Consider the following 22,119-nt stretch of genomic DNA (forward strand, 5'->3'; position numbering starts at 1 on the left):
GCCTGTTTCCTTTCCAGATCCCCCAGGACCACCTTCAAATGCACGTGTCACTGACACTACCAAGAAATCTGCTTCTTTGGCATGGGGCAAGCCTCATTATGACGGTGGCCTTGAAATCACCGGCTATGTCGTGGAGCATCAAAAAGTAGGAGATGAGGGCTGGATAAAGGATACAACGGGAACGGCCCTCAGAATCACTGAGTTTGTGGTCCCTGATCTGGAGACCAAAGAAAAATACAATTTTAGAATCAGTGCCATCAATGATGCTGGTGTTGGGGAGCCAGCAGTGATTCCAAATGTTGAAATTGTGGAACGGGAGATGGCCCCTGACTTCGAACTAGATGCTGAGCTTCGAAGAACTCTTGTTGTGAGAGCAGGACTCAGTATTAGAATATTCGTGCCCATTAAAGGTCGACCTGCCCCTGAAGTGACATGGACCAAAGATGGTATCAACCTTAAAAACCGAGCTAACATCGAAAATACAGAGTCATTCACGCTCCTGATCATCCCAGAATGTAACAGATACGACACTGGTAAATTTGTGATGACCATAGAAAACCCTGCTGGGAAGAAGAGTGGCTTCGTTAATGTCAGAGTCTTGGACACACCAGGACCTGTCCTCAACCTGAGACCTACTGACATCACGAAGGAGAGCGTCACCCTGCACTGGGACCTCCCTCTGATAGACGGGGGCTCACGTATCACAAACTACATTGTGGAGAAACGAGAAGCAACACGGAAATCTTACTCCACGGTCACCACGAAGTGCCATAAATGCACATATAAAGTCACTGGCTTGTCTGAAGGGTGTGAATACTTCTTCAGGGTGATGGCCGAAAACGAGTATGGAATTGGCGAGCCGGCAGAAACAACGGAGCCTGTGAGGGCCTCCGAAGCACCATCACCACCAGATAGTCTTAACATCATGGACATAACTAAGAGCACAGTCAGCTTGGCATGGCCTAAACCCAAACACGATGGTGGCAGTAAGATCACTGGCTATGTGATTGAAGCCCAGAGAAAAGGTTCTGACCAGTGGACCCACATCACAACCGTGAAGGGGCTGGAATGTGTTGTAAAGAATCTGACCGAAGGGGAAGAATACACCTTCCAGGTAATGGCAGTGAACAGCGCAGGGAGAAGCGCCCCTAGAGAAAGCAGACCCGTCATTGTCAAGGAGCAGACCATGCTTCCAGAACTGGACCTCCGCGGCATTTATCAGAAATTAGTCATCGCTAAAGCTGGTGACAACATCAAAGTCGAAATTCCAGTGCTCGGTCGACCAAAGCCCACGGTTACGTGGAAGAAAGGAGACCAGATTCTTAAACAGACACAGAGAGTTAATTTTGAAAATACAGCAACTTCCACCATCTTAAACATCAACGAGTGCGTAAGAAGCGACAGTGGGCCCTACCCATTAACAGCAAGGAACATTGTGGGAGAGGTTGGTGATGTCATCACCATTCAAGTCCATGACATCCCAGGGCCACCTACTGGACCTATCAAATTTGATGAAGTTTCATCTGATTTCATCACCTTCTCTTGGGAGCCACCTGAGAACGATGGAGGTGTCCCCATAAGCAACTATGTGGTAGAAATGCGGCAGACTGATAGTACCACATGGGTCGAACTAGCAACCACTGTCATACGCACGACCTACAAAGCCACTCGCCTTACCACCGGGGTAGAGTACCAATTCCGGGTAAAAGCTCAAAACAGATACGGAGTGGGGCCTGGCATCACGTCAGCATCTGTAGTTGCCAACTATCCATTTAAGGTCCCTGGGCCTCCTGGTACCCCCCAGGTGGCTGCAGTTACCAAGGACTCAATCACAATCAGCTGGCATGAGCCTCTTTCTGATGGTGGAAGCCCCATTTTAGGATACCACGTTGAAAGAAAAGAACGAAACGGTATTCTCTGGCAGACTGTGAGCAAAGCATTAGTACCCGGCAACATTTTCAAATCAAGTGGACTAACAGATGGTATTGCTTATGAATTCCGAGTGATCGCAGAAAACATGGCTGGCAAAGGCAAGCCAAGCAAGCCATCTGAACCTATTTTAGCTTTGGATCCCATTGACCCACCTGGGAAACCGATTCCTCTCAATATTACTAGACACACAGTGACTCTTAAATGGGCTAAGCCTGAATATACTGGAGGCTTTAAAATTACTAGTTATATCGTTGAAAAGCGGGATCTTCCTAATGGACGGTGGCTAAAGGCCAACTTCAGCAACATTTTAGAGAATGAATTTACAGTCAGTGGACTAACCGAAGATGCTGCATATGAATTCCGTGTCATTGCCAAAAATGCTGCTGGTGCTATTAGCCCACCATCTGAGCCATCAGATGCTATCACATGCAGGGATGACGTTGAAGCCCCAAGGATAATGGTGGATGTCAAATTTAAGGACACAATTACATTAAAAGCAGGTGAAGCATTCAAGCTGGAAGCTGATGTTTCAGGTCGCCCACCTCCAACAATGCAATGGACCAAAGATGGAAAGGAGCTTGAAAACACAGCAAAATTAGAAATTAAAATTGCAGATTTCTCTACTAACCTGGTAAACAAGGATTCGCTGAGAAGGGATGGCGGTGCCTATACCCTTACAGCAACTAATCCCGGCGGTTTTGCCAAACACATCTTCCAGGTCAAAGTTCTTGATAGACCAGGCCCTCCAGAAGGACCTTTAGCTGTATCTGACGTGACATCAGAAAAGTGTGTACTGTCATGGTTGCCTCCACTGGATGACGGAGGTGCCAAAATCGAGCATTATGTCGTTCAGAAACGTGAAACCAGCAGGCTGGCATGGACAAATGTAGCCTCAGAAGTCCAACTAACAAAACTAAAGGTTACTAAACTTTTGAAAGGCAATGAATACATATTCCGTGTGATGGCTGTAAACAAATATGGCGTTGGAGAGCCACTGGACTCAGAGCCTATGCTTGCAGTGGATCCTTATGGACCTCCCGATCCACCTAAAAACCCTGAAGTTACCAGTATCACTAAAGATTCCATGGTTGTCTGCTGGAGCCATCCTGACTCTGATGGTGGCAGTGAAATCATCAATTACATTGTGGAACGGCGAGATAAAGCAGGGCAACGCTGGGTGAAATGCAACAAAAAGACCCTTACTGATTTAAGATACAAAGTGTCTGGGCTGACAGAAGGACATGAGTATGAGTTCCGGGTCATGGCTGAGAACGCGGCTGGAATCAGCGCACCCAGCGCTACCAGTCCATTTTATAAAGCTTGTGATGCTGTGTTTAAACCCGGCCCACCAGGTAACCCACGTGTTCTAGATACAAGCAGATCATCCATTTCGATTGCTTGGAACAAACCTATCTATGATGGTGGTTCTGAAATCACTGGGTATATGGTTGAGATCGCCCTGCCAGAGGAAGACGAATGGAAGATTGTCACTCCACCAGCTGGGCTCAAGGCAACTTCGTACACCATCACCAACCTCACAGAGAACCAGGAATATAAAATTCGCATCTATGCCATGAATTCTGAAGGCATTGGGGAACCTGCACTTGTTCCTGGAACTCCAAAGGCTGAAGAGAGGATGCTGCCTCCAGAGATTGAACTTGATGCCGAACTGCGCAAAGTTGTTACCATAAGAGCTTGCTGTACTCTGAGACTTTTTGTTCCCATCAAAGGAAGGCCGGCACCTGAGGTGAAGTGGACCCGAGAACACGGAGAATCTTTAGATAAAGCTAGCATCGAGTCCACAAGCTCTTACACCCTGCTTATTGTTGGAAACGTCAACAGATTCGACAGTGGCAAATACATTCTAACCATAGAAAACAGCTCAGGCAGCAAGTCTGCGTTTGTCAACGTCAGAGTCCTAGACACACCAGGCCCTCCACAGGACCTGAAGGTGAAGGAGGTCACTAAGACATCTGTCACACTGACATGGGAGCCTCCTCTTATTGACGGAGGTTCGAAAATAAATAACTATATTGTTGAAAAGCGGGAATCAACAAGGAAAGCATATTCAACTGTGACAACAAATTGCCACAAGACTTCCTGGAAGGTAGACCAGCTTCAGGAAGGCTGCAGCTACTACTTCAGGGTTCTCGCCGAAAATGAGTATGGCATCGGGCTGCCTGCTGAAACCGCAGAATCTGTGAAAGCATCAGAACGACCTCTGCCTCCAGGAAAGATAACGTTGGTGGACGTCACACGAAACAGTGTGTCGCTGTCCTGGGAGAAACCTGAGCATGACGGAGGCAGCCGAATTCTAGGCTACATCGTAGAGATGCAGAGCAAAGGCAGTGACAAATGGGTCACATGTGCCACAGTCAAAGTCACGGAAGCCACTATTACTGGATTAATTCAGGGTGAGGAGTACTCTTTCCGTGTGTCTGCTCAGAACGAGAAGGGCATTAGTGATCCGAGACAACTGAGTGTGCCAGTAATTGCCAAGGATCTTGTCATTCCGCCAGCCTTCAAACTCCTGTTCACTACTTTCACTGTCCTGGCAGGTGAAGACCTAAAAGTCGACGTTCCATTCATTGGACGCCCTACGCCAGCCGTGACCTGGCATAAAGATGATGTGCCACTGAAGCAGACGACCAGAGTAAACGCTGAGAGCACAGAAAATAACTCACTACTGACAATAAAGGAAGCGTGCCGAGAAGATGTTGGACATTACATCGTTAAACTGACTAACTCGGCTGGTGAAGCTACCGAAACCCTTAATGTGATCGTACTTGACAAACCAGGGCCTCCAACAGGACCAGTTAAAATGGATGAAGTGACAGCTGACAGTATTACTTTCTCCTGGGGCCCACCTAAGTATGATGGTGGAAGTTCTATCAACAATTACATTGTAGAAAAACGGGACACTTCCACAACCACCTGGCAGATTGTGTCAGCTACTGTTGCAAGGACAACCATAAAAGCTTGCAGGTTAAAGACTGGATGCGAGTATCAGTTCAGGATTGCAGCTGAAAACAGATATGGAAAGAGCACCTACCTCACTTCAGAGCCTGTTGTAGCCCAGTATCCATTCAAAGTTCCTGGTCCTCCTGGCACACCATTTGTAATGCTATCCTCCAAGGACAGCATGGAAGTACACTGGAACGAGCCAGTCAGCGACGGAGGTAGCAAAGTCATTGGCTATCACTTGGAACGCAAGGAAAGAAACAGCATCCTCTGGGTTAAGTTGAATAAGACACCTATTCCTCAAACCAAGTTTAAAACAACTGGCCTCGACGAAGGCATTGAATATGAATTTAGAGTCTCTGCAGAGAATATTGTGGGCATCGGCAAGCCAAGTAAAGTGTCCGAAAGCTACGTAGCCCGTGATCCATGTGATCCACCAGGAAAGCCAGAGCCAATCATTGTCACAAGAAATTCCGTGACTCTTCAGTGGAAGAAACCCACTTACGATGGTGGAAGCAAGATCACTGGTTATATTGTTGAAAAGAAAGAACTGCCCGAGGGCCGCTGGATGAAAGCCAGTTTTACCAACGTCATTGACACTCAGTTTGAAGTAACTGGCCTAGTTGAAGACCACAGGTACGAGTTCCGGGTTATAGCCCGAAATGCTGCAGGAGTGTTTAGCGAGCCTTCAGAGAGCACAGGAGCCATAACAGCAAGAGATGAGGTAGAACCACCACAGATTCGCATGGATCCAAAATACAAAGATACAATCGTGGTGCATGCTGGTGAGCTATTTAAGATTGATGCAGATATTTATGGCAAACCGATACCAACCACTCAGTGGATAAGAGGTGATCATGAGCTCGCAAATACAGCTCGATTAGAAATTAAGAGCACTGACTTTGCCACCAGTCTCAGTGTAAAGGATGCAATACGCATTGACAGTGGAAGTTACATACTGAAGGCCAAAAACGTCGCAGGAGAGAAGTCAGTCACTGTAAATGTCAAAGTCCTTGACAGGCCAGGGCCACCCGACGGACCTATTGTTATATCAGGAGTTACAGCAGAAAAATGCACACTAGCTTGGAAACCCCCACTCCAAGATGGTGGGAGTGATATCATAAATTATATTGTGGAAAGGAGAGAGACCAGCCGCTTGGTTTGGACTGTGGTTGATGCTAACGTACAGACTCTCGGCTGCAAGGTTACTAAGCTGCTTGAAGGCAATGAATATATTTTCCGTGTAATGGCTGTCAACAAATATGGTGTTGGCGAACCTCTTGAATCTGAGCCAGTAACTGCCAAGAATCCATTTGTAGTGCCAGATGCACCAAAGGCTCCGGAAATCACAGCAGTGACCAAGGACTCAATGATTGTTGTATGGGAAAGACCGGCATCTGATGGCGGCAGTGAAATCCTCGGGTATGTTCTTGAAAAACGCGACAAGGAGGGCATCAGATGGACAAGATGCCACAAACGTCTGATTGGGGAGCTGCGCCTGAGAGTAACCGGCCTCTTAGAAAATCATAATTACGAGTTCAGAGTCTCAGCCGAGAACGCTGCTGGACTTAGCGAGCCAAGCCCACCCTCTGCTTATCAAAAGGCTTGTGATCCTATTTATAAACCAGGACCTCCAAACAACCCCAGAGTCACTGATATTACCAGATCTTCCGTCTTCCTTTCTTGGGGCAAACCAATATATGACGGTGGCTGTGAAATCCAAGGATACATTGTTGAAAAATGTGACGTGAGTGTTGGTGAATGGACAATGTGCACTCCACCGACTGGAATCAATAAAACAAACATAGAAGTGGAGAAGCTATTGGAAAAGCATGAATACAACTTCCGTATCTGTGCTGTTAACAAAGCTGGAGTGGGAGAACATGCTGATGTCCCTGGACCTGTTATGGTTGAAGAAAAGTTGGAAGCACCAGACATTGACCTTGACCTGGAACTGAGGAAAATTCTAAATATAAGGGCAGGTGGCTCCTTAAGGTTATTTGTTCCTATTAGAGGTCGTCCTACACCAGAAGTTAAATGGGGCAAAGTGGATGGTGAAATCCGAGACGCAGCTATTATCGACAGCACTAGCAGCTTCACCTCCCTTGTTCTTGACAATGTCAACCGATATGATAGTGGAAAATACACTCTCACGTTAGAAAACAGCAGTGGGACAAAGTCTGCCTTTGTGACTGTAAGAGTTCTAGACACACCGAGTCCACCCGTTAACCTGAAAGTCACAGAAATCACTAAAGACTCGGTGTCAATCACATGGGAACCGCCTCTGTTGGATGGGGGATCCAAAATTAAAAACTACATTGTTGAGAAACGTGAAGCCACAAGGAAATCATATGCTGCAGTCGTAACAAACTGCCATAAGAATTCTTGGAAAATTGACCAACTCCAAGAAGGTTGTAGTTACTACTTTAGAGTCACAGCTGAGAACGAGTATGGTATTGGCCTTCCCGCCCACACTGAGGATCCAGTTAAGGTTGCAGAAGTCCCACAACCTCCAGGAAAAATCACTGTGGATGATGTCACCAGAAACAGTGTCTCTTTGAGCTGGACAAAGCCTGAACATGATGGCGGCAGTAAAATCATTCAGTATATTGTGGAGATGCAAGCTAAACACAGTGAGAAATGGTCAGAGTGTGCTCGAGTCAAGTCCCTTGAAGCCGTAATTACCAACCTAACTCAGGGAGAAGAGTACCTTTTTAGAGTTGTGGCTGTAAATGAAAAGGGGAGAAGTGATCCTAGGTCTCTTGCGGTTCCAGTAGTTGCCAAAGATCTGGTCATTGAGCCAGATGTGAGACCTGCATTTAACAGTTACAGTGTACAGGTTGGCCAAGATTTGAAAATAGAAGTACCCATTTCTGGACGTCCTAAGCCAACTATTACTTGGACTAAAGACGATCTTCCACTGAAGCAGACTACAAGAATCAATGTCACTGATTCAGTCGACCTCACTGTACTCAGTATTAAAGAAACTCATAAGGATGATGGTGGACATTATGGAATCACAGTTGCTAATGTGGTTGGTCAGAAGACAGCCTCCATTGAAATTATAACCCTAGATAAGCCTGATCCTCCAAAAGGACCTGTTAAATTTGATGAAGTCAGTGCTGAAAGTATTACCTTATCTTGGGAACCTCCATCATATACAGGGGGCTGCCAGATCACTAACTACGTAGTTCAGAAAAGAGATACAACCACCACAGTATGGGATGTTGTTTCTGCTACTGTGGCCAGAACGACACTCAAAGTGACCAAACTCAAAACTGGTACAGAATATCAATTCAGAATATTTGCTGAAAACAGATATGGACAAAGCTTTGCCTTGGAATCTGAGCCAGTTGTAGCTCAATATCCCTACAAAGAACCAGGCCCTCCAGGTACACCATTTGCCACAGCCATTTCCAAAGATTCCATGGTTATACAGTGGCATGAACCAATCAATAATGGTGGCAGCCCAATCATAGGTTACCACCTTGAGAAAAAGGAAAGAAACAGTATCTTGTGGACAAAAGTCAACAAAACTATTATCCATGATACCCAGTTTAAAGCAATCAACCTTGAAGAAGGCATTGAATATGAATTCAGAGTGTATGCTGAAAATATTGTTGGTATAGGCAAAGCAAGCAAGAATTCCGAATGCTATGTAGCCAGAGATCCCTGTGACCCACCAGGAACCCCAGAAGCAATCATCGTTAAAAGACATGAAATCACTTTACAATGGACCAAACCCGCATATGATGGTGGAAGTGTGATTACGGGCTACATCGTAGAGAAGCGTGATCTGCCTGAGGGTCGCTGGATGAAAGCCAGCTTCACAAACGTCATTGAAACTCAGTTTACTGTGTCAGGTCTTACTGAAGATCAAAGATATGAATTCAGAGTCATTGCAAAGAATGCAGCAGGTGCAATAAGCAAACCTTCGGACAGCACTGGACCGATAACTGCCAGGGATGAGGTCGAACTCCCAAGAATTTCAATGGATCCAAAATTTAGAGACACAATTGTGGTAAATGCTGGAGAAACATTCAGGCTTGAAGCCGATGTCCATGGAAAGCCCCTACCTACCATTGAGTGGTTAAGAGGAGATAAGGAGATTGAAGAATCTGCTAGATATGAAATAAAGAACACAGATTTCAAGGCTTTACTTATTGTAAAGGATGCCATTAGAATTGATGGTGGACAGTATATTTTAAGAGCTTCCAACGTTGCAGGTTCTAAGTCATTCCCAGTCAACGTAAAAGTGTTAGACAGACCAGGGCCTCCAGAAGGGCCTGTCCAGGTTACTGGAGTCACCGCTGAAAAATGCACATTAACATGGTCTCCACCACTTCAAGACGGTGGCAGTGACATTTCTCACTATGTTGTTGAAAAGAGAGAAACAAGTCGGCTTGCCTGGACTGTTGTTGCTTCAGAGGTTGTAACCAATTCTCTGAAAGTTACCAAACTCTTAGAAGGGAATGAATATATTTTCCGTATAATGGCTGTCAACAAATATGGTGTTGGCGAGCCTTTGGAATCTGCACCAGTACTCATGAAAAACCCATTCGTGCTTCCTGGACCACCAAAAAGCTTGGAAGTCACCAACATTGCCAAGGACTCCATGACCGTCTGTTGGAACCGTCCAGACAGTGATGGTGGAAGTGAGATTATTGGTTACATCGTAGAGAAGAGAGACAGAAGTGGCATTCGGTGGATAAAATGTAATAAACGCCGCATTACAGACTTACGGCTAAGAGTAACAGGATTAACAGAAGATCATGAGTATGAATTCAGAGTCTCTGCAGAAAATGCAGCTGGAGTTGGAGAACCAAGTCCACCTACAGTTTATTATAAGGCCTGTGATCCTGTGTTCAAACCTGGCCCCCCCATCAACGCACACATTGTAGACACCACGAAAAATTCAATTACACTTGCTTGGGGTAAACCCATCTACGATGGTGGCAGTGAGATTCTGGGATATGTAGTAGAAATCTGTAAAGCAGATGAAGAAGAATGGCAAATAGTTACTCCCCAGACAGGCCTGAAAGCCACTCGATTTGAAATTTCAAAACTCACTGAACACCAAGAGTATAAAGTACGAGTCTGTGCCCTCAATAAAGTTGGTTTAGGTGAGGCTACAGCAGTTCCTGGTACTGTGAAACCAGAAGATAAACTTGAAGCACCTGAACTTGACCTCGACTCTGAATTAAGGAAAGGAATCGTTGTAAGAGCTGGTGGATCTGTCAGAATTCACATTCCATTCAAAGGTCGCCCAACACCCGAGATCACCTGGTCTCGAGAGGAAGGTGAATTCACAGATAAGGTCCAAATCGAAAAAGCAGCAAACTATACCCAACTATCAATAGATAACTGTGATAGAAATGATGCTGGAAAATACATTCTCAAGCTGGAAAACAGCAGTGGGTCTAAATCTGCTTTTGTAACTGTAAAAGTTCTTGACACCCCAGGACCACCACAGAATTTGGCAGTCAAAGAAGTGAGAAAAGATTCTGTCCTTCTGGTGTGGGACCCACCCTTAATTGATGGGGGTGCAAAGGTCAAGAACTATGTTATTGACAAACGTGAATCAACCAGGAAAGCATATGCTAATGTGAGTAATAAATGCAGCAAAACAAGCCTCAAAGTTGAGAATCTTACAGAAGGAGCCATTTATTACTTTAGAGTCATGGCTGAAAATGAATTTGGAATTGGTGTTCCCGTGGAAACTGTTGATGCTGTGAAAGCATCTGAACCTCCTTCCCCACCAGGAAAGGTCACACTCACTGATGTGTCCCAGACCAGTGCATCCCTGATGTGGGAGAAACCTGAACATGACGGTGGGAGCCGAATTCTGGGGTATGTTGTTGAAATGCAGCCCAAAGGAACAGAAAAATGGAGTGTGGTGGCTGAATCCAAAGTCTGTAACGCAGTTGTTACTGGTTTGAGTTCTGGGCAAGAATATCACTTCCGTGTCAAGGCTTACAACGAGAAAGGACAAAGTGATCCACGAGTGCTTGGTGTTCCTGTCATAGCCAAAGACTTGACTATACAGCCTAGTTTTAAGTTACCATTTAACACATACAGTGTCCAAGCTGGTGAAGATCTTAAAATCGAAATTCCTGTTATTGGCCGACCAAGACCTGAAATTTCATGGGTCAAAGATGGCGAGCCTCTTAAACAGACAACAAGAGTAAATGTTGAGAAAACAGCTACTTCAACTATTTTGCACATTAAAGAAAGTAACAAAGATGACTTTGGGAAATACACTGTAACAGCAACAAATAGTGCAGGTACCGCAACGGAAAATCTCAGTATTATCGTTTTGGAAAAGCCTGGACCTCCAGTTGGACCAGTTCGATTTGATGAAGTTAGTGCCGATTTTGTGGTCATATCTTGGGAACCTCCAGCCTATACTGGCGGCTGCCAAATAAGCAACTACATAGTAGAGAAGCGAGATACAACCACCACCACTTGGCACATGGTATCAGCAACAGTGGCAAGAACAACAATTAAAATAACCAAGCTGAAAACGGGCAGTGAGTACCAGTTTAGAATTTTTGCAGAAAACAGGTATGGAAAAAGTGCCCCCTTGGATTCTAAACCAGTTATTGTACAATATCCATTTAAAGAACCTGGACCACCTGGCACTCCTTTTGTGACATCAGTCTCAAAAGATCAAATGCTTGTGCAATGGCACGAGCCAGTTAATGATGGAGGCAGCAAGGTCATTGGCTACCATCTTGAACAGAAAGAAAAGAATAGCATTTTATGGGTCAAAGTAAATAAGGCTCCCATTCAAGACACCAAATTCAAAACAACTGGGCTTGATGAAGGCCTTGAGTATGAGTTCAAAGTTTCTGCTGAAAATATTGTTGGCATCGGCAAGCCAAGCAAAGTGTCGGAATGCTTTGTTGCTCGTGATCCTTGTGACCCACCAGGTCGCCCTGAAGCCATTGTTATTACAAGAAACAATGTCACACTGAAATGGAAGAAACCAGCCTACGATGGTGGCAGCAAAATAACAGGTTATGTTGTAGAAAAGAAAGATCTACCTGATGGCCGTTGGATGAAAGCCAGCTTTACCAATGTATTAGAAACTGAATTTACAGTGAGTGGACTTGTAGAAGACCAAAGATATGAATTTAGAGTAATTGCAAGAAACGCAGCTGGCAACTTTAGCGAACCATCCGAGAGTACTGGTGCCATTACTGCTAGAGATGAAATTGATGCACCAAATGCCTCACTGGATCCCAAATATAAAGATGTCATCGTTGTTCATGCAGGAGAGACTTTTGTCCTTGAAGCAGATATCCGTGGCAAACCTATCCCTGATATTGTTTGGTCAAAAGATGGAAGAGAGCTTGAAGAAACAGCTGCCAGAATGGAAATCAAGTCTACTATTCAGAGGACAACCCTTGTTGTCAAAGACTGTATACGTAGTGACGGAGGACAATATATCCTGAAACTCAGCAATGTTGGTGGTACCAAGACTATACCCATCACTGTAAAGGTACTTGACAGGCCAGGACCTCCTGAAGGGCCTCTGAAAGTTTCTGGGGTTACTGCTGAAAAATGTTACCTGGCATGGAACCCACCTTTACACGATGGCGGTGCTAGTATTTCCCATTACATCATTGAAAAGAGAGAGACCAGCAGACTCTCCTGGACCCAGGTTTCAACTGAGGTGCAGGCCCTTAACTACAAAGTCACTAAACTTCTCCCTGGTAACGAGTACATTTTCCGTGTCACAGCTGTGAATAAATATGGGATTGGAGAGCCGCTGGAATCTGAGCCTGTTATAGCCCGTAATCCTTATAAGCCACCAGGTCCTCCTTCACCACCCGAAGCCTCAGCAATCACCAAAGATTCTATGGTCGTAACATGGGCACGGCCAGTAGATGATGGAGGTGCTGAAATCGAGGGCTATATTCTTGAAAAGAGAGACAAGGAAGGTGTTAGATGGACCAAGTGCAACAAGAAAACACTAACAGATCTTCGATTCAGGGTAACTGGCCTTACTGAAGGGCATTCCTATGAATTCCGAGTTGCTGCTGAAAATGCAGCTGGTGTGGGTGAACCCAGCGAGCCTTCTGTTTTCTATCGTGCATGTGATGCTCTGTATCCACCAGGACCACCAAGTAATCCGAAAGTGACAGACACTTCCAGATCTTCTGTCTCCCTGGCGTGGAGTAAACCAATTTACGATGGTGGTGCACCTGTTAAGGGCTACGTTGTTGAGGTCAAAGAAGCCACTGCTGATGAGTGGACAACGTGTACTCCACCAACAGGACTACAAGGAAAGCAGTTCACAGTGACCAAGCTTAAAGAAAATACTGAATATAACTTCCGTATCTGTGCCATCAACTCTGAAGGTGTAGGTGAGCCTGCAACTATCCCTGGTTCAGTTGTTGCTAGAGAGAGACAAGAGCCACCAGAAATAGAACTGGATGCTGACCTCAGAAAAGTGGTCATTCTGCGTGCAAGTGCTACTCTACGCTTATTTGTCACTATCAAAGGTCGCCCGGAACCTGAAGTGAAATGGGAAAAGGCCGAAGGTGTTCTCACTGACAGGGCCCAGATTGAGGTGACCAGCTCATACACAATGCTGGTAATTGATAACGTTACCAGATTTGACAGTGGTCGGTATAATCTGACACTAGAAAACAACAGTGGCTCTAAAACTGCTTTTGTTAACGTCAGAGTTCTTGACTCACCAAGTGCCCCTGTGAATCTGACTGTAAGAGACGTGAAGAAAGACTCTGTGATACTGGCTTGGGAACCACCGCTTATTGACGGCGGAGCTAAGATTACAAACTACATTGTCGAAAAACGAGAAACAACACGAAAAGCATATGCTACTGTTACAAACAACTGCACAAAGAACAGTTTTAAAATCGAAAATCTTCAAGAAGGGTGTTCTTACTACTTCCGAGTCTTGGCTTCCAATGAATATGGAATTGGTTTGCCAGCTGAAACAACTGAACCCGTTAAAGCTTCTGAACCACCCCTCCCACCTGGAAGAGTAACTCTTGTCGATGTGACCCGTAACACAGCTACAATTAAGTGGGAGAAACCAGAAAGTGATGGTGGCAGCAAAATTACTGGTTATGTAGTTGAAATGCAGACTAAAGGGAGTGAAAAATGGAGCATATGCGCACAAGTGAAGACTCTAGAAGCAACTATATCAGGCCTAACTGCTGGAGAGGAGTATATCTTCAGGGTAGCTGCAATTAACGAAAAAGGAAAAAGTGATCCAAGACAACTTGGAGTGCCAGTAATTGCAAGGGATATTGAAATAAAGCCTTCAGTTGAGCTTCCTTTCAATACTTTCAATGTAAAGGCCAGAGACCAACTGAAGATTGATGTTCCATTTAAGGGAAGACCTCAAGCTACTGTAAGCTGGAAAAAAGATGGTCAGACCCTTAAAGAGACAACTAGGGTCAATGTTTCTTCTTCAAAGACTGTAACATCACTAACAATTAAGGAAGCTTCAAGGGAAGATGTTGGCACTTATGAATTATGTGTTTCAAATAGTGCTGGATCCGTAACAGTTCCTATCACTGTTATTGTGCTTGACAAACCAGGACCTCCCGGACCTATACATATTGATGAGGTTAGTTGCGACAATATAACCATTTCTTGGAATCCTCCAGAATATGATGGTGGCTGCCAGATTAGCAATTACATTGTTGAAAAGAGAGAAACCACTTCTACAACATGGCATGTAGTTTCACAAGCAGTTGCAAGAACATCCATTAAAATAGTTCGTCTAGTAACAGGAAGTGAGTATCAGTTCCGCGTTTGTGCAGAAAACCGCTTTGGAAAGAGCTCCTACAGTGAATCTTCTACTGTAGTTGCCGAGTATCCATTCAGCCCCCCGGGTCCTCCTGGTACTCCTAGAGTTGTGCATGCCACAAAATCCACCATGTTGGTAACCTGGCAAGTGCCAGTTAATGATGGAGGAAGTCAAGTACTGGGTTATCACCTTGAGTATAAAGAAAGAAGCAGCATTCTTTGGTCAAAAGCAAATAAAATGCTCATTGCCGATACGCAAATGAAAGTCTCTGGCCTTGATGAAGGACTGATGTATGAGTATCGTGTATATGCTGAGAATATTGCTGGAATTGGTAAATGCAGTAAATCTTGTGAGCCAGTCCCTGCAAGAGACCCTTGTGACCCTCCTGGACAACCTGAAGTCACAAATATCACAAGGAAATCAGTGTCACTTAAGTGGTCAAAACCACATTATGATGGTGGAGCTAAGATCACCGGATACATCATTGAACGTAGAGAACTACCAGATGGCCGGTGGCTGAAATGCAACTTTACTAATGTACCAGAAACATACTTTGAAGTAACTGAACTCACTGAAGATCAGCGTTATGAATTCCGGGTTTTCGCAAAGAATGCTGCTGACTCAATTAGTGAGCCATCTGAATCCACTGGACCTATCACAGTTAAAGACGATGTTGAGGCTCCAAGAATTATGATGGATGTCAAATTCCGAGATGTCATTGTTGTCAAAGCCGGAGAGGTCCTTAAGATCAATGCAGATGTTGCAGGGCGACCTCTGCCAGTCATCTCCTGGGCCAAGGATGGTGTAGAAATTGAAGAGCGAGCAAGAACAGAAATTGTGTCAACGGACTACACTACTTTGCTAACAGTGAAAGACTGCGTCCGACGAGACTCTGGGCAGTATGTGCTAACGGTAAAGAATGTTGCTGGAACTCGGTCTATGGCAGTTAACTGCAAGGTACTTGATAAGCCTGGTCCACCTGCAGGACCACTCGAAATAACTGGCCTCACTGCTGAGAAATGCTCTCTTTCCTGGGGACCACCCCAAGAAGATGGCGGTGCAGCTATTGACTATTACATTGTAGAAAAACGTGAGACAAGTCGCCTCGCTTGGACAATATGCGAAGGAGAGTTAAGGACAACATTTTGTAAAGTGACCAAGTTACTCAAGGGCAATGAATACATCTTTAGAGTAACAGCTGTTAATAAATACGGTGTTGGTGAGCCCCTGGAGAGCATGGCTGTAAAGGCCCTTGATCCATTTACAGTTCCAAGTCCACCTACATCTCTGGAAATTACATCTGTGACCAAAGAGTTCATGACACTTTGCTGGTCGAGACCAGAGAGTGATGGAGGCAGCGAAATCTCTGGTTACATCATTGAGAGGCGAGAGAAAAACAGCCTACGATGGGTACGTGTCAACAAAAAACTGGTTTATGATCTGAGAGTGAAATCCACAGGACTTCGTGAAGGGTGTGAATATGAATATCGGGTATATGCAGAAAACGCTGCAGGCCTGAGCCTTCCAAGTGAAACCTCACCCCTAATTCGGGCAGAAGATCCTGTGTTCTTACCATCTCCTCCATCCAAACCCAATGTCGTGGACTCAGGCAAGACCAATATAACTATTGGCTGGGTGAAGCCCTTATTTGATGGTGGGGCCCCAATAACTGGATACACCGTGGAATTCAAAAAATCTGATGAAACTGACTGGCAAACTGCCATTCAGAACTTAAGAGGCACCGAATATACAGTAAGTGGGCTAACCACAGGCGCCGAATATGTTTTCAGAGTAAGATCTGTCAATAAGGTCGGTGCTAGTGATCCCAGTGATAGCTCCGATCCCCAGATAGCAAAGGAAAGAGAAGAAGAACCTGTATTTGATCTTGACACAGAAATGAGGAAGACCTTGGTGGTCAAGGCCGGTGCCTCCTTTACCATGACTGTGCCTTTCCGAGGAAGACCAGTACCCACTGTCTCCTGGAATAAACCAGACACTGACCTCCGCACTAGAGCTTACATTGACTCCACAGAGTCTCGAACATCACTGACTATTGAAAACGCCAACAGAAATGATTCTGGAAAATATACATTAACGATTCAGAATATCTTGAATGCTGCCTCACTGACCTTGGTCGTCAAAGTTTTAGATTCTCCTGGTCCTCCAGCCAACATTACTGTACATGATGTCACCAAAGAGTCTGCAGTATTATCCTGGGATGTTCCTGAAAATGATGGTGGAGCACCAGTGAAGAACTACCACATAGAAAAACGGGAGGCCAGTAAGAAAGCATGGGTCTCAGTGACCAACAACTGTAACCGCCTCTCCTACAAAATTACCAACTTACAAGAAGGGGCAATTTACTACTTCAGAGTCTCTGGAGAAAACGAGTTTGGTGTTGGTGTACCAGCTGAAACGAAGGAAGGAGTAAAAATAACAGGTATGTTTTAAGAACAGAGAAAACCTACATATCTATATTCATTTTCCTTGAATAGTGTGAATCATTTTAATTACTGTTTAAATGCTTTTGGTTCACACCTCAAGCAATTCATACTATGGCACAAAATAAATTCTTACTGATAGAAAGTTTTTCACTGATTTACAAAAAAAAGTAAAAATTTACATAGATGAAGATGGATAATATATGTTAGATTTAAGTATAATTGAACTTGACTGCACATATATATGTACATATATATATTGTGTATGTGCAGAAATTACATATTTTATAACACTGTTCATCTCATTCCTCATTTTTTACCCATAATAAATTTGGGATAAATTTAATCATTTAATTGGGTCATTTGACGCTTATTTGATTTGAATGCTATGACATGCTGTCACACAAAATGACAAAGCCTGGGAAAGTTTTGCTTGACTCAGAAGCTAAACTGATCATATAAAAAGTAAGAAAGTCGCAAATAAAAGTAATTGTATGCCTTCATTAAAAATTTTTCTTTTGACAAGGCAGGAGGAACACATGTGGGGAAAAATGTTGCAATAATCTTCCCTTTCTTCTGATGTTTTATTTTCATAGAAAAACCAAGCCCGCCTGAAAAACTTGGAGTAACAAGTGTATCCAAAGACAGTGTTTCCCTGGCCTGGCTGAAGCCAGAACATGATGGTGGAAGCAGAATTGTGCATTATGTCGTTGAAGCACTAGAAAAAGGACAGAAGAACTGGCTTAGATGTGCGGTGGTAAAGTCAACCCACCATGTTGTTTCTGGTCTGAGGGAGAATTCTGAATACTTTTTCCGGGTGTTTGCTGAAAATCAAGCTGGCCTGAGTGACCCAAGAGAGCTTCTGCTTCCTGTCCTTGTTAAGGAGCAGCTAGGTATGTCTAATTTTAGGTAGAAGCAAAATTTGAAATTATTTGCATTGACCTAAATCAAGTCAACTTGCAAAAACCACTTTTTTCAACCTTCATCTTCTCTACTCTTATTTTTCAGAACCACCTGAAATTGACATGAAGAATTTCCCAAGTCATACCGTCTACGTTAGAGCTGGTTCAAACCTTAAAGTTGACATCCCGATTTCTGGAAAACCACTGCCCAAAGTGACCTTATCAAGAGATGGTGTCCCAGTGAAAGCAACCATGAGATTTAATACTGAAATTACTGCTGAAAACCTGACCATTAATCTCAAAGAAAGCGTTGCCGCTGATGCTGGAAGATATGAGATCACAGCTGCCAATTCCAGTGGAACGACCAAAGCTTTCATTAACATCGTCGTACTGGACAGACCTGGTCCCCCAACTGGCCCTGTTGTGATAAGTGATATAACTGAAGACAGCGTAACCCTCAAATGGGAGCCACCTAAGTATGATGGTGGAAGTCAGGTTACCAATTACATTGTACTTAAGAGAGAGACAAGTACTGCAGCATGGACGGAAGTGTCTGCAACAGTTGCAAGAACCATGATTAAAGTCATGAAACTGACCACAGGAGAAGAATACCAATTCCGCATCAAGGCAGAAAACCGCTTTGGCATCAGTGATCACATAGATTCGGCTTGTGTGGTTGTCAAACTACCATACAGTAAGTTGTCGCACTTCTCAAAGATCCCACATTTCCATATACAAAAATGCTTGAAATGTCTATATTAACCGTGGGATTTCTCTCTTTCATAGCAACACCTGGACCACCATCTACACCATGGGTCACCAATGTCACTCGAGAAAGTATCACTGTGGGCTGGCATGAACCAGTGTCCAATGGAGGCAGTCCAGTTACAGGCTATCACCTGGAAATGAAAGACAGAAATAGTATCTTATGGCAAAAAGCCAACAAAATGGTCATCCGCACAACTCACTTCAAAGTCACAACAATTAGTGCCGGATTAATCTATGAATTCAGGGTGTATGCAGAAAATGCTGCTGGTATTGGGAAACCCAGCCATCCTTCGGACCCAGTCCTAGCCATTGATGCCTGCGGTATGTATTTGTCACAAGGAGGACAGTTCTGACTACTTAGCAATGCAAACCTTCTTTCTGCAAAGTAAAATCATGACCTAAGTGCCATTAATCTGCTTTCTGTCTTATCACAGAACCCCCAAGAAACGTCCGTATCACTGACATTTCAAAGAACTCTGTTAATCTTTCATGGCAACAACCCGCTTTTGATGGAGGAAGCAAGGTTACAGGCTACCTGGTCGAGAGAAGAGACCTTCCGGATGGCAGATGGGCCAAGGCCAGCTTTACCAACGTCACCGAGACTCACTTCACCGTCTCCGGCTTGACCCAGAATGCCCAGTATGAATTCCGTGTCTTTGCTAGAAATGCTGTCGGGTCCATCAGCAATCCATCCGAGGTTGTAGGCCCCATCACGTGCATTGATTCTTATGGTAAGCATTTTTAGTACTTTGAACCACAGCAGTAATTTAACTCAATATTCTATCTTACTTTTACTGGTTCTAATCTATAGGATAACTTTTACTATGTACCTTGTTAGATATTTAGGAGAAATTATGAATTACCTGGGGGTGGCGGGTGGTCTTAGGAAAATTCCATAACACCCCAGGCCTTTTGGCTTAACTGTAAAACATGAGATTTGGACTACAGGATAGCGAAAGGCCTTTATGTTTTCAGTCTTTTATGATTCTTTGATTATGAGTTAGTACTTTCACACTTGTATTTGAAATTTTCAGCATCAATAATTAAAGTGATGGTTGGATGCTCAGAGAATATTCCTCTTAAACAAGTAAAAAACTAAACAGAGGTATTAATGATGATAAATATTAGCAGTAGCTAACACTTGCTGTGTATCTTCCATGAGTTCTCTCCCCTAGTTCTAACAGCCTTAAGATTAGCTCATTTTACAGAAGAGAAAGTGAGGTTTAGAGTGCGTACATAACTTCCCAACATCAAAGCAGCTTATTAATAATAGAGGGGAAATTCAAACAGACTTCAGAATTCTCTCTACATTGCTGTCGCTCGAAATACACACACACATCCCAAAATACACTATTGGAAAAGAAGTAGCACATTCAACTCAACAGTGGTTTAGAAACTAAAATTTCATGAGAGGTACCCAGTGACGCTGCTTCTAAAAGTCCCCCATTTCCAAGGGGGAATCTCTGTGGTGTCGGGGCAGAAGTACCCACTTCCATCTTCAGGATGAGACTCCTCAGGCCTCTCTCTATGAACCAGGCTTAGTAGACACTGAATCAGTATTTGTGAGATTGTGAAGCAAGTCAAATTAATTCTGTTTCTCAAAACTTGTAAGCAGCCTGGCACAAAACCAGTCCAGGGGAGTATACAGCTCTGTGAGTAGAGAATTCAGCATTAAGGGTCTGCTGTAAACTGCCCCCACTTGAATACCAGTGAACCAGGAAGGGAAATATAAAGAACCAGATCATTGTTCTGTGTCCCATTTCATTAATGGAATAAAACACGTAATAGACTTTAAAATACATTTCAAAGACACTTAAATCCCTGTGCAATTAGTGCTGTCACTGGGGTTCAGAGCTTGCTCACAATCTTTCTTCCTCATCTGGGATAGAAGAGTAGCTTATAAAATTAAATATAAAATACAAATGGGATTAGAACTACCATGTGTACATTTATTATTTAATAAAGGCCAATGAGCTTACTTTGAAGTTGCTGCAATTATTTTCTTCATCTTTGTGATCTTTTAAATATTTATGATCTGTTTTTATTACAGGTGGACCTGTAATTGATTTGCCTCTAGAATATACAGAAGTTGTCAAATACAGAGCAGGGACATCTGTGAAGCTCAGAGCTGGCATTTCTGGCAAACCTGAGCCTACAATTGAGTGGTTTAAAGATGACAAAGAGTTACAAACCAATGCACTGGTGTGTGTCGAAAATACCACTGACCTTGCATCTATACTCATCAAAGATGCAACTCGCCTTAATAGTGGAACCTATGAATTAAAACTAAGGAATGCCATGGGCTCAGCCTCAGCCACAATTAGGCTGCAGATCCTTGGTAGGTGCTGAATGCATGCCAACATCATATTTCGTTTGCCTAAAATTTAATGATTTTAAATTAGAAACCTTTCTAAATTTATTAATATACCGTTTTGTTCTTTCATTGACAGACAAACCAGGACCTCCAGGTGGACCAATCGAATTTAAGACTGTCACTGCTGAAAAGATAACTCTTCTCTGGCAGCCTCCGGCAGATGATGGTGGTGCAAAAATCACTCACTACATCGTGGAAAAGCGTGAGACAAGCCGCGTTGTATGGTCTATGGTGTCTGAAAATTTGGAAGAGTGCATCATTAAGACCACCAAAATTATCAAAGGAAATGAATACGTCTTCCGGGTTCGCGCTGTGAACAAATATGGAATTGGTGATGCTCTGGAATCTCACCCAGTGATAGCAAGGAATGCATTTGGTGAGATACGATTTCATTGGAAAACTAAAATCAAATACATGAAAATTTATTTATTTACTTATTTTCATTGTATCAAATCCTACCAGGTGATCAGTTTATTCCTTGAGTATTAGTTGTAATTGCTTTGAAATAAATGAGACCTTGTTTCGATTCAAGGCATTAAATAGTATCTCCAACAGCAAGTTTGGTAAATGTTGTCTTAGATTATCTTCAAGACTCTTCTACGTCAGGCAGCCATTACTAATCCATTTACAAATGTCTGTATGCTCAGATAGCATCTCATCTCTCAAATTTCTATCATTACTCATTGAAATGAGTAAACCACATTAAAATTTAAAAATAAACTGGGATATCCCTGGCAGTCCAGCAGTTAGGACTTGATGCTTTCACTGGCAGAGATTGGGTTCAGTCCCTGGTCAGGGGAACTAAGATCCCACAAGCTGTCCGGCGTGACCATAAAATAAATTAATAAGTAAATAAATACTATTCTGCTAGCTATTAATAGTTTTCAGAGCTTGACTGACTTATTTTCTTGCTCATCATATCACTTCTCATAATGATCCTTTCACCAGGTG

The 22,119-nt window shown here is 43.7% G+C and overlaps 1 protein-coding gene across 1 annotated transcript in view; it reads left to right on the forward strand.

The window, feature by feature from the left end:
- The window catches only part of TTN (titin), a 276,026-nt gene that overhangs the window by 225,892 nt on the left and 28,015 nt on the right, over positions 1 to 22,119 (forward strand). Inside the window, exons 309-315 of the mRNA XM_043894260.1 lie at positions 18 to 17,123; positions 17,721 to 18,017; positions 18,133 to 18,720; positions 18,813 to 19,115; positions 19,229 to 19,525; positions 20,845 to 21,132; positions 21,245 to 21,544. Coding sequence (XP_043750195.1) covers positions 18 to 17,123; positions 17,721 to 18,017; positions 18,133 to 18,720; positions 18,813 to 19,115; positions 19,229 to 19,525; positions 20,845 to 21,132; positions 21,245 to 21,544 — 19,179 coding nt within the window. The remainder of the gene's footprint in view (positions 1 to 17; positions 17,124 to 17,720; positions 18,018 to 18,132; positions 18,721 to 18,812; positions 19,116 to 19,228; positions 19,526 to 20,844; positions 21,133 to 21,244; positions 21,545 to 22,119) is intronic.

This window comes from Cervus elaphus, chromosome 33 (genome assembly GCF_910594005.1).
Source record: "Cervus elaphus chromosome 33, mCerEla1.1, whole genome shotgun sequence".
Classification (NCBI taxonomy): domain Eukaryota; kingdom Metazoa; phylum Chordata; class Mammalia; order Artiodactyla; family Cervidae; genus Cervus; species Cervus elaphus.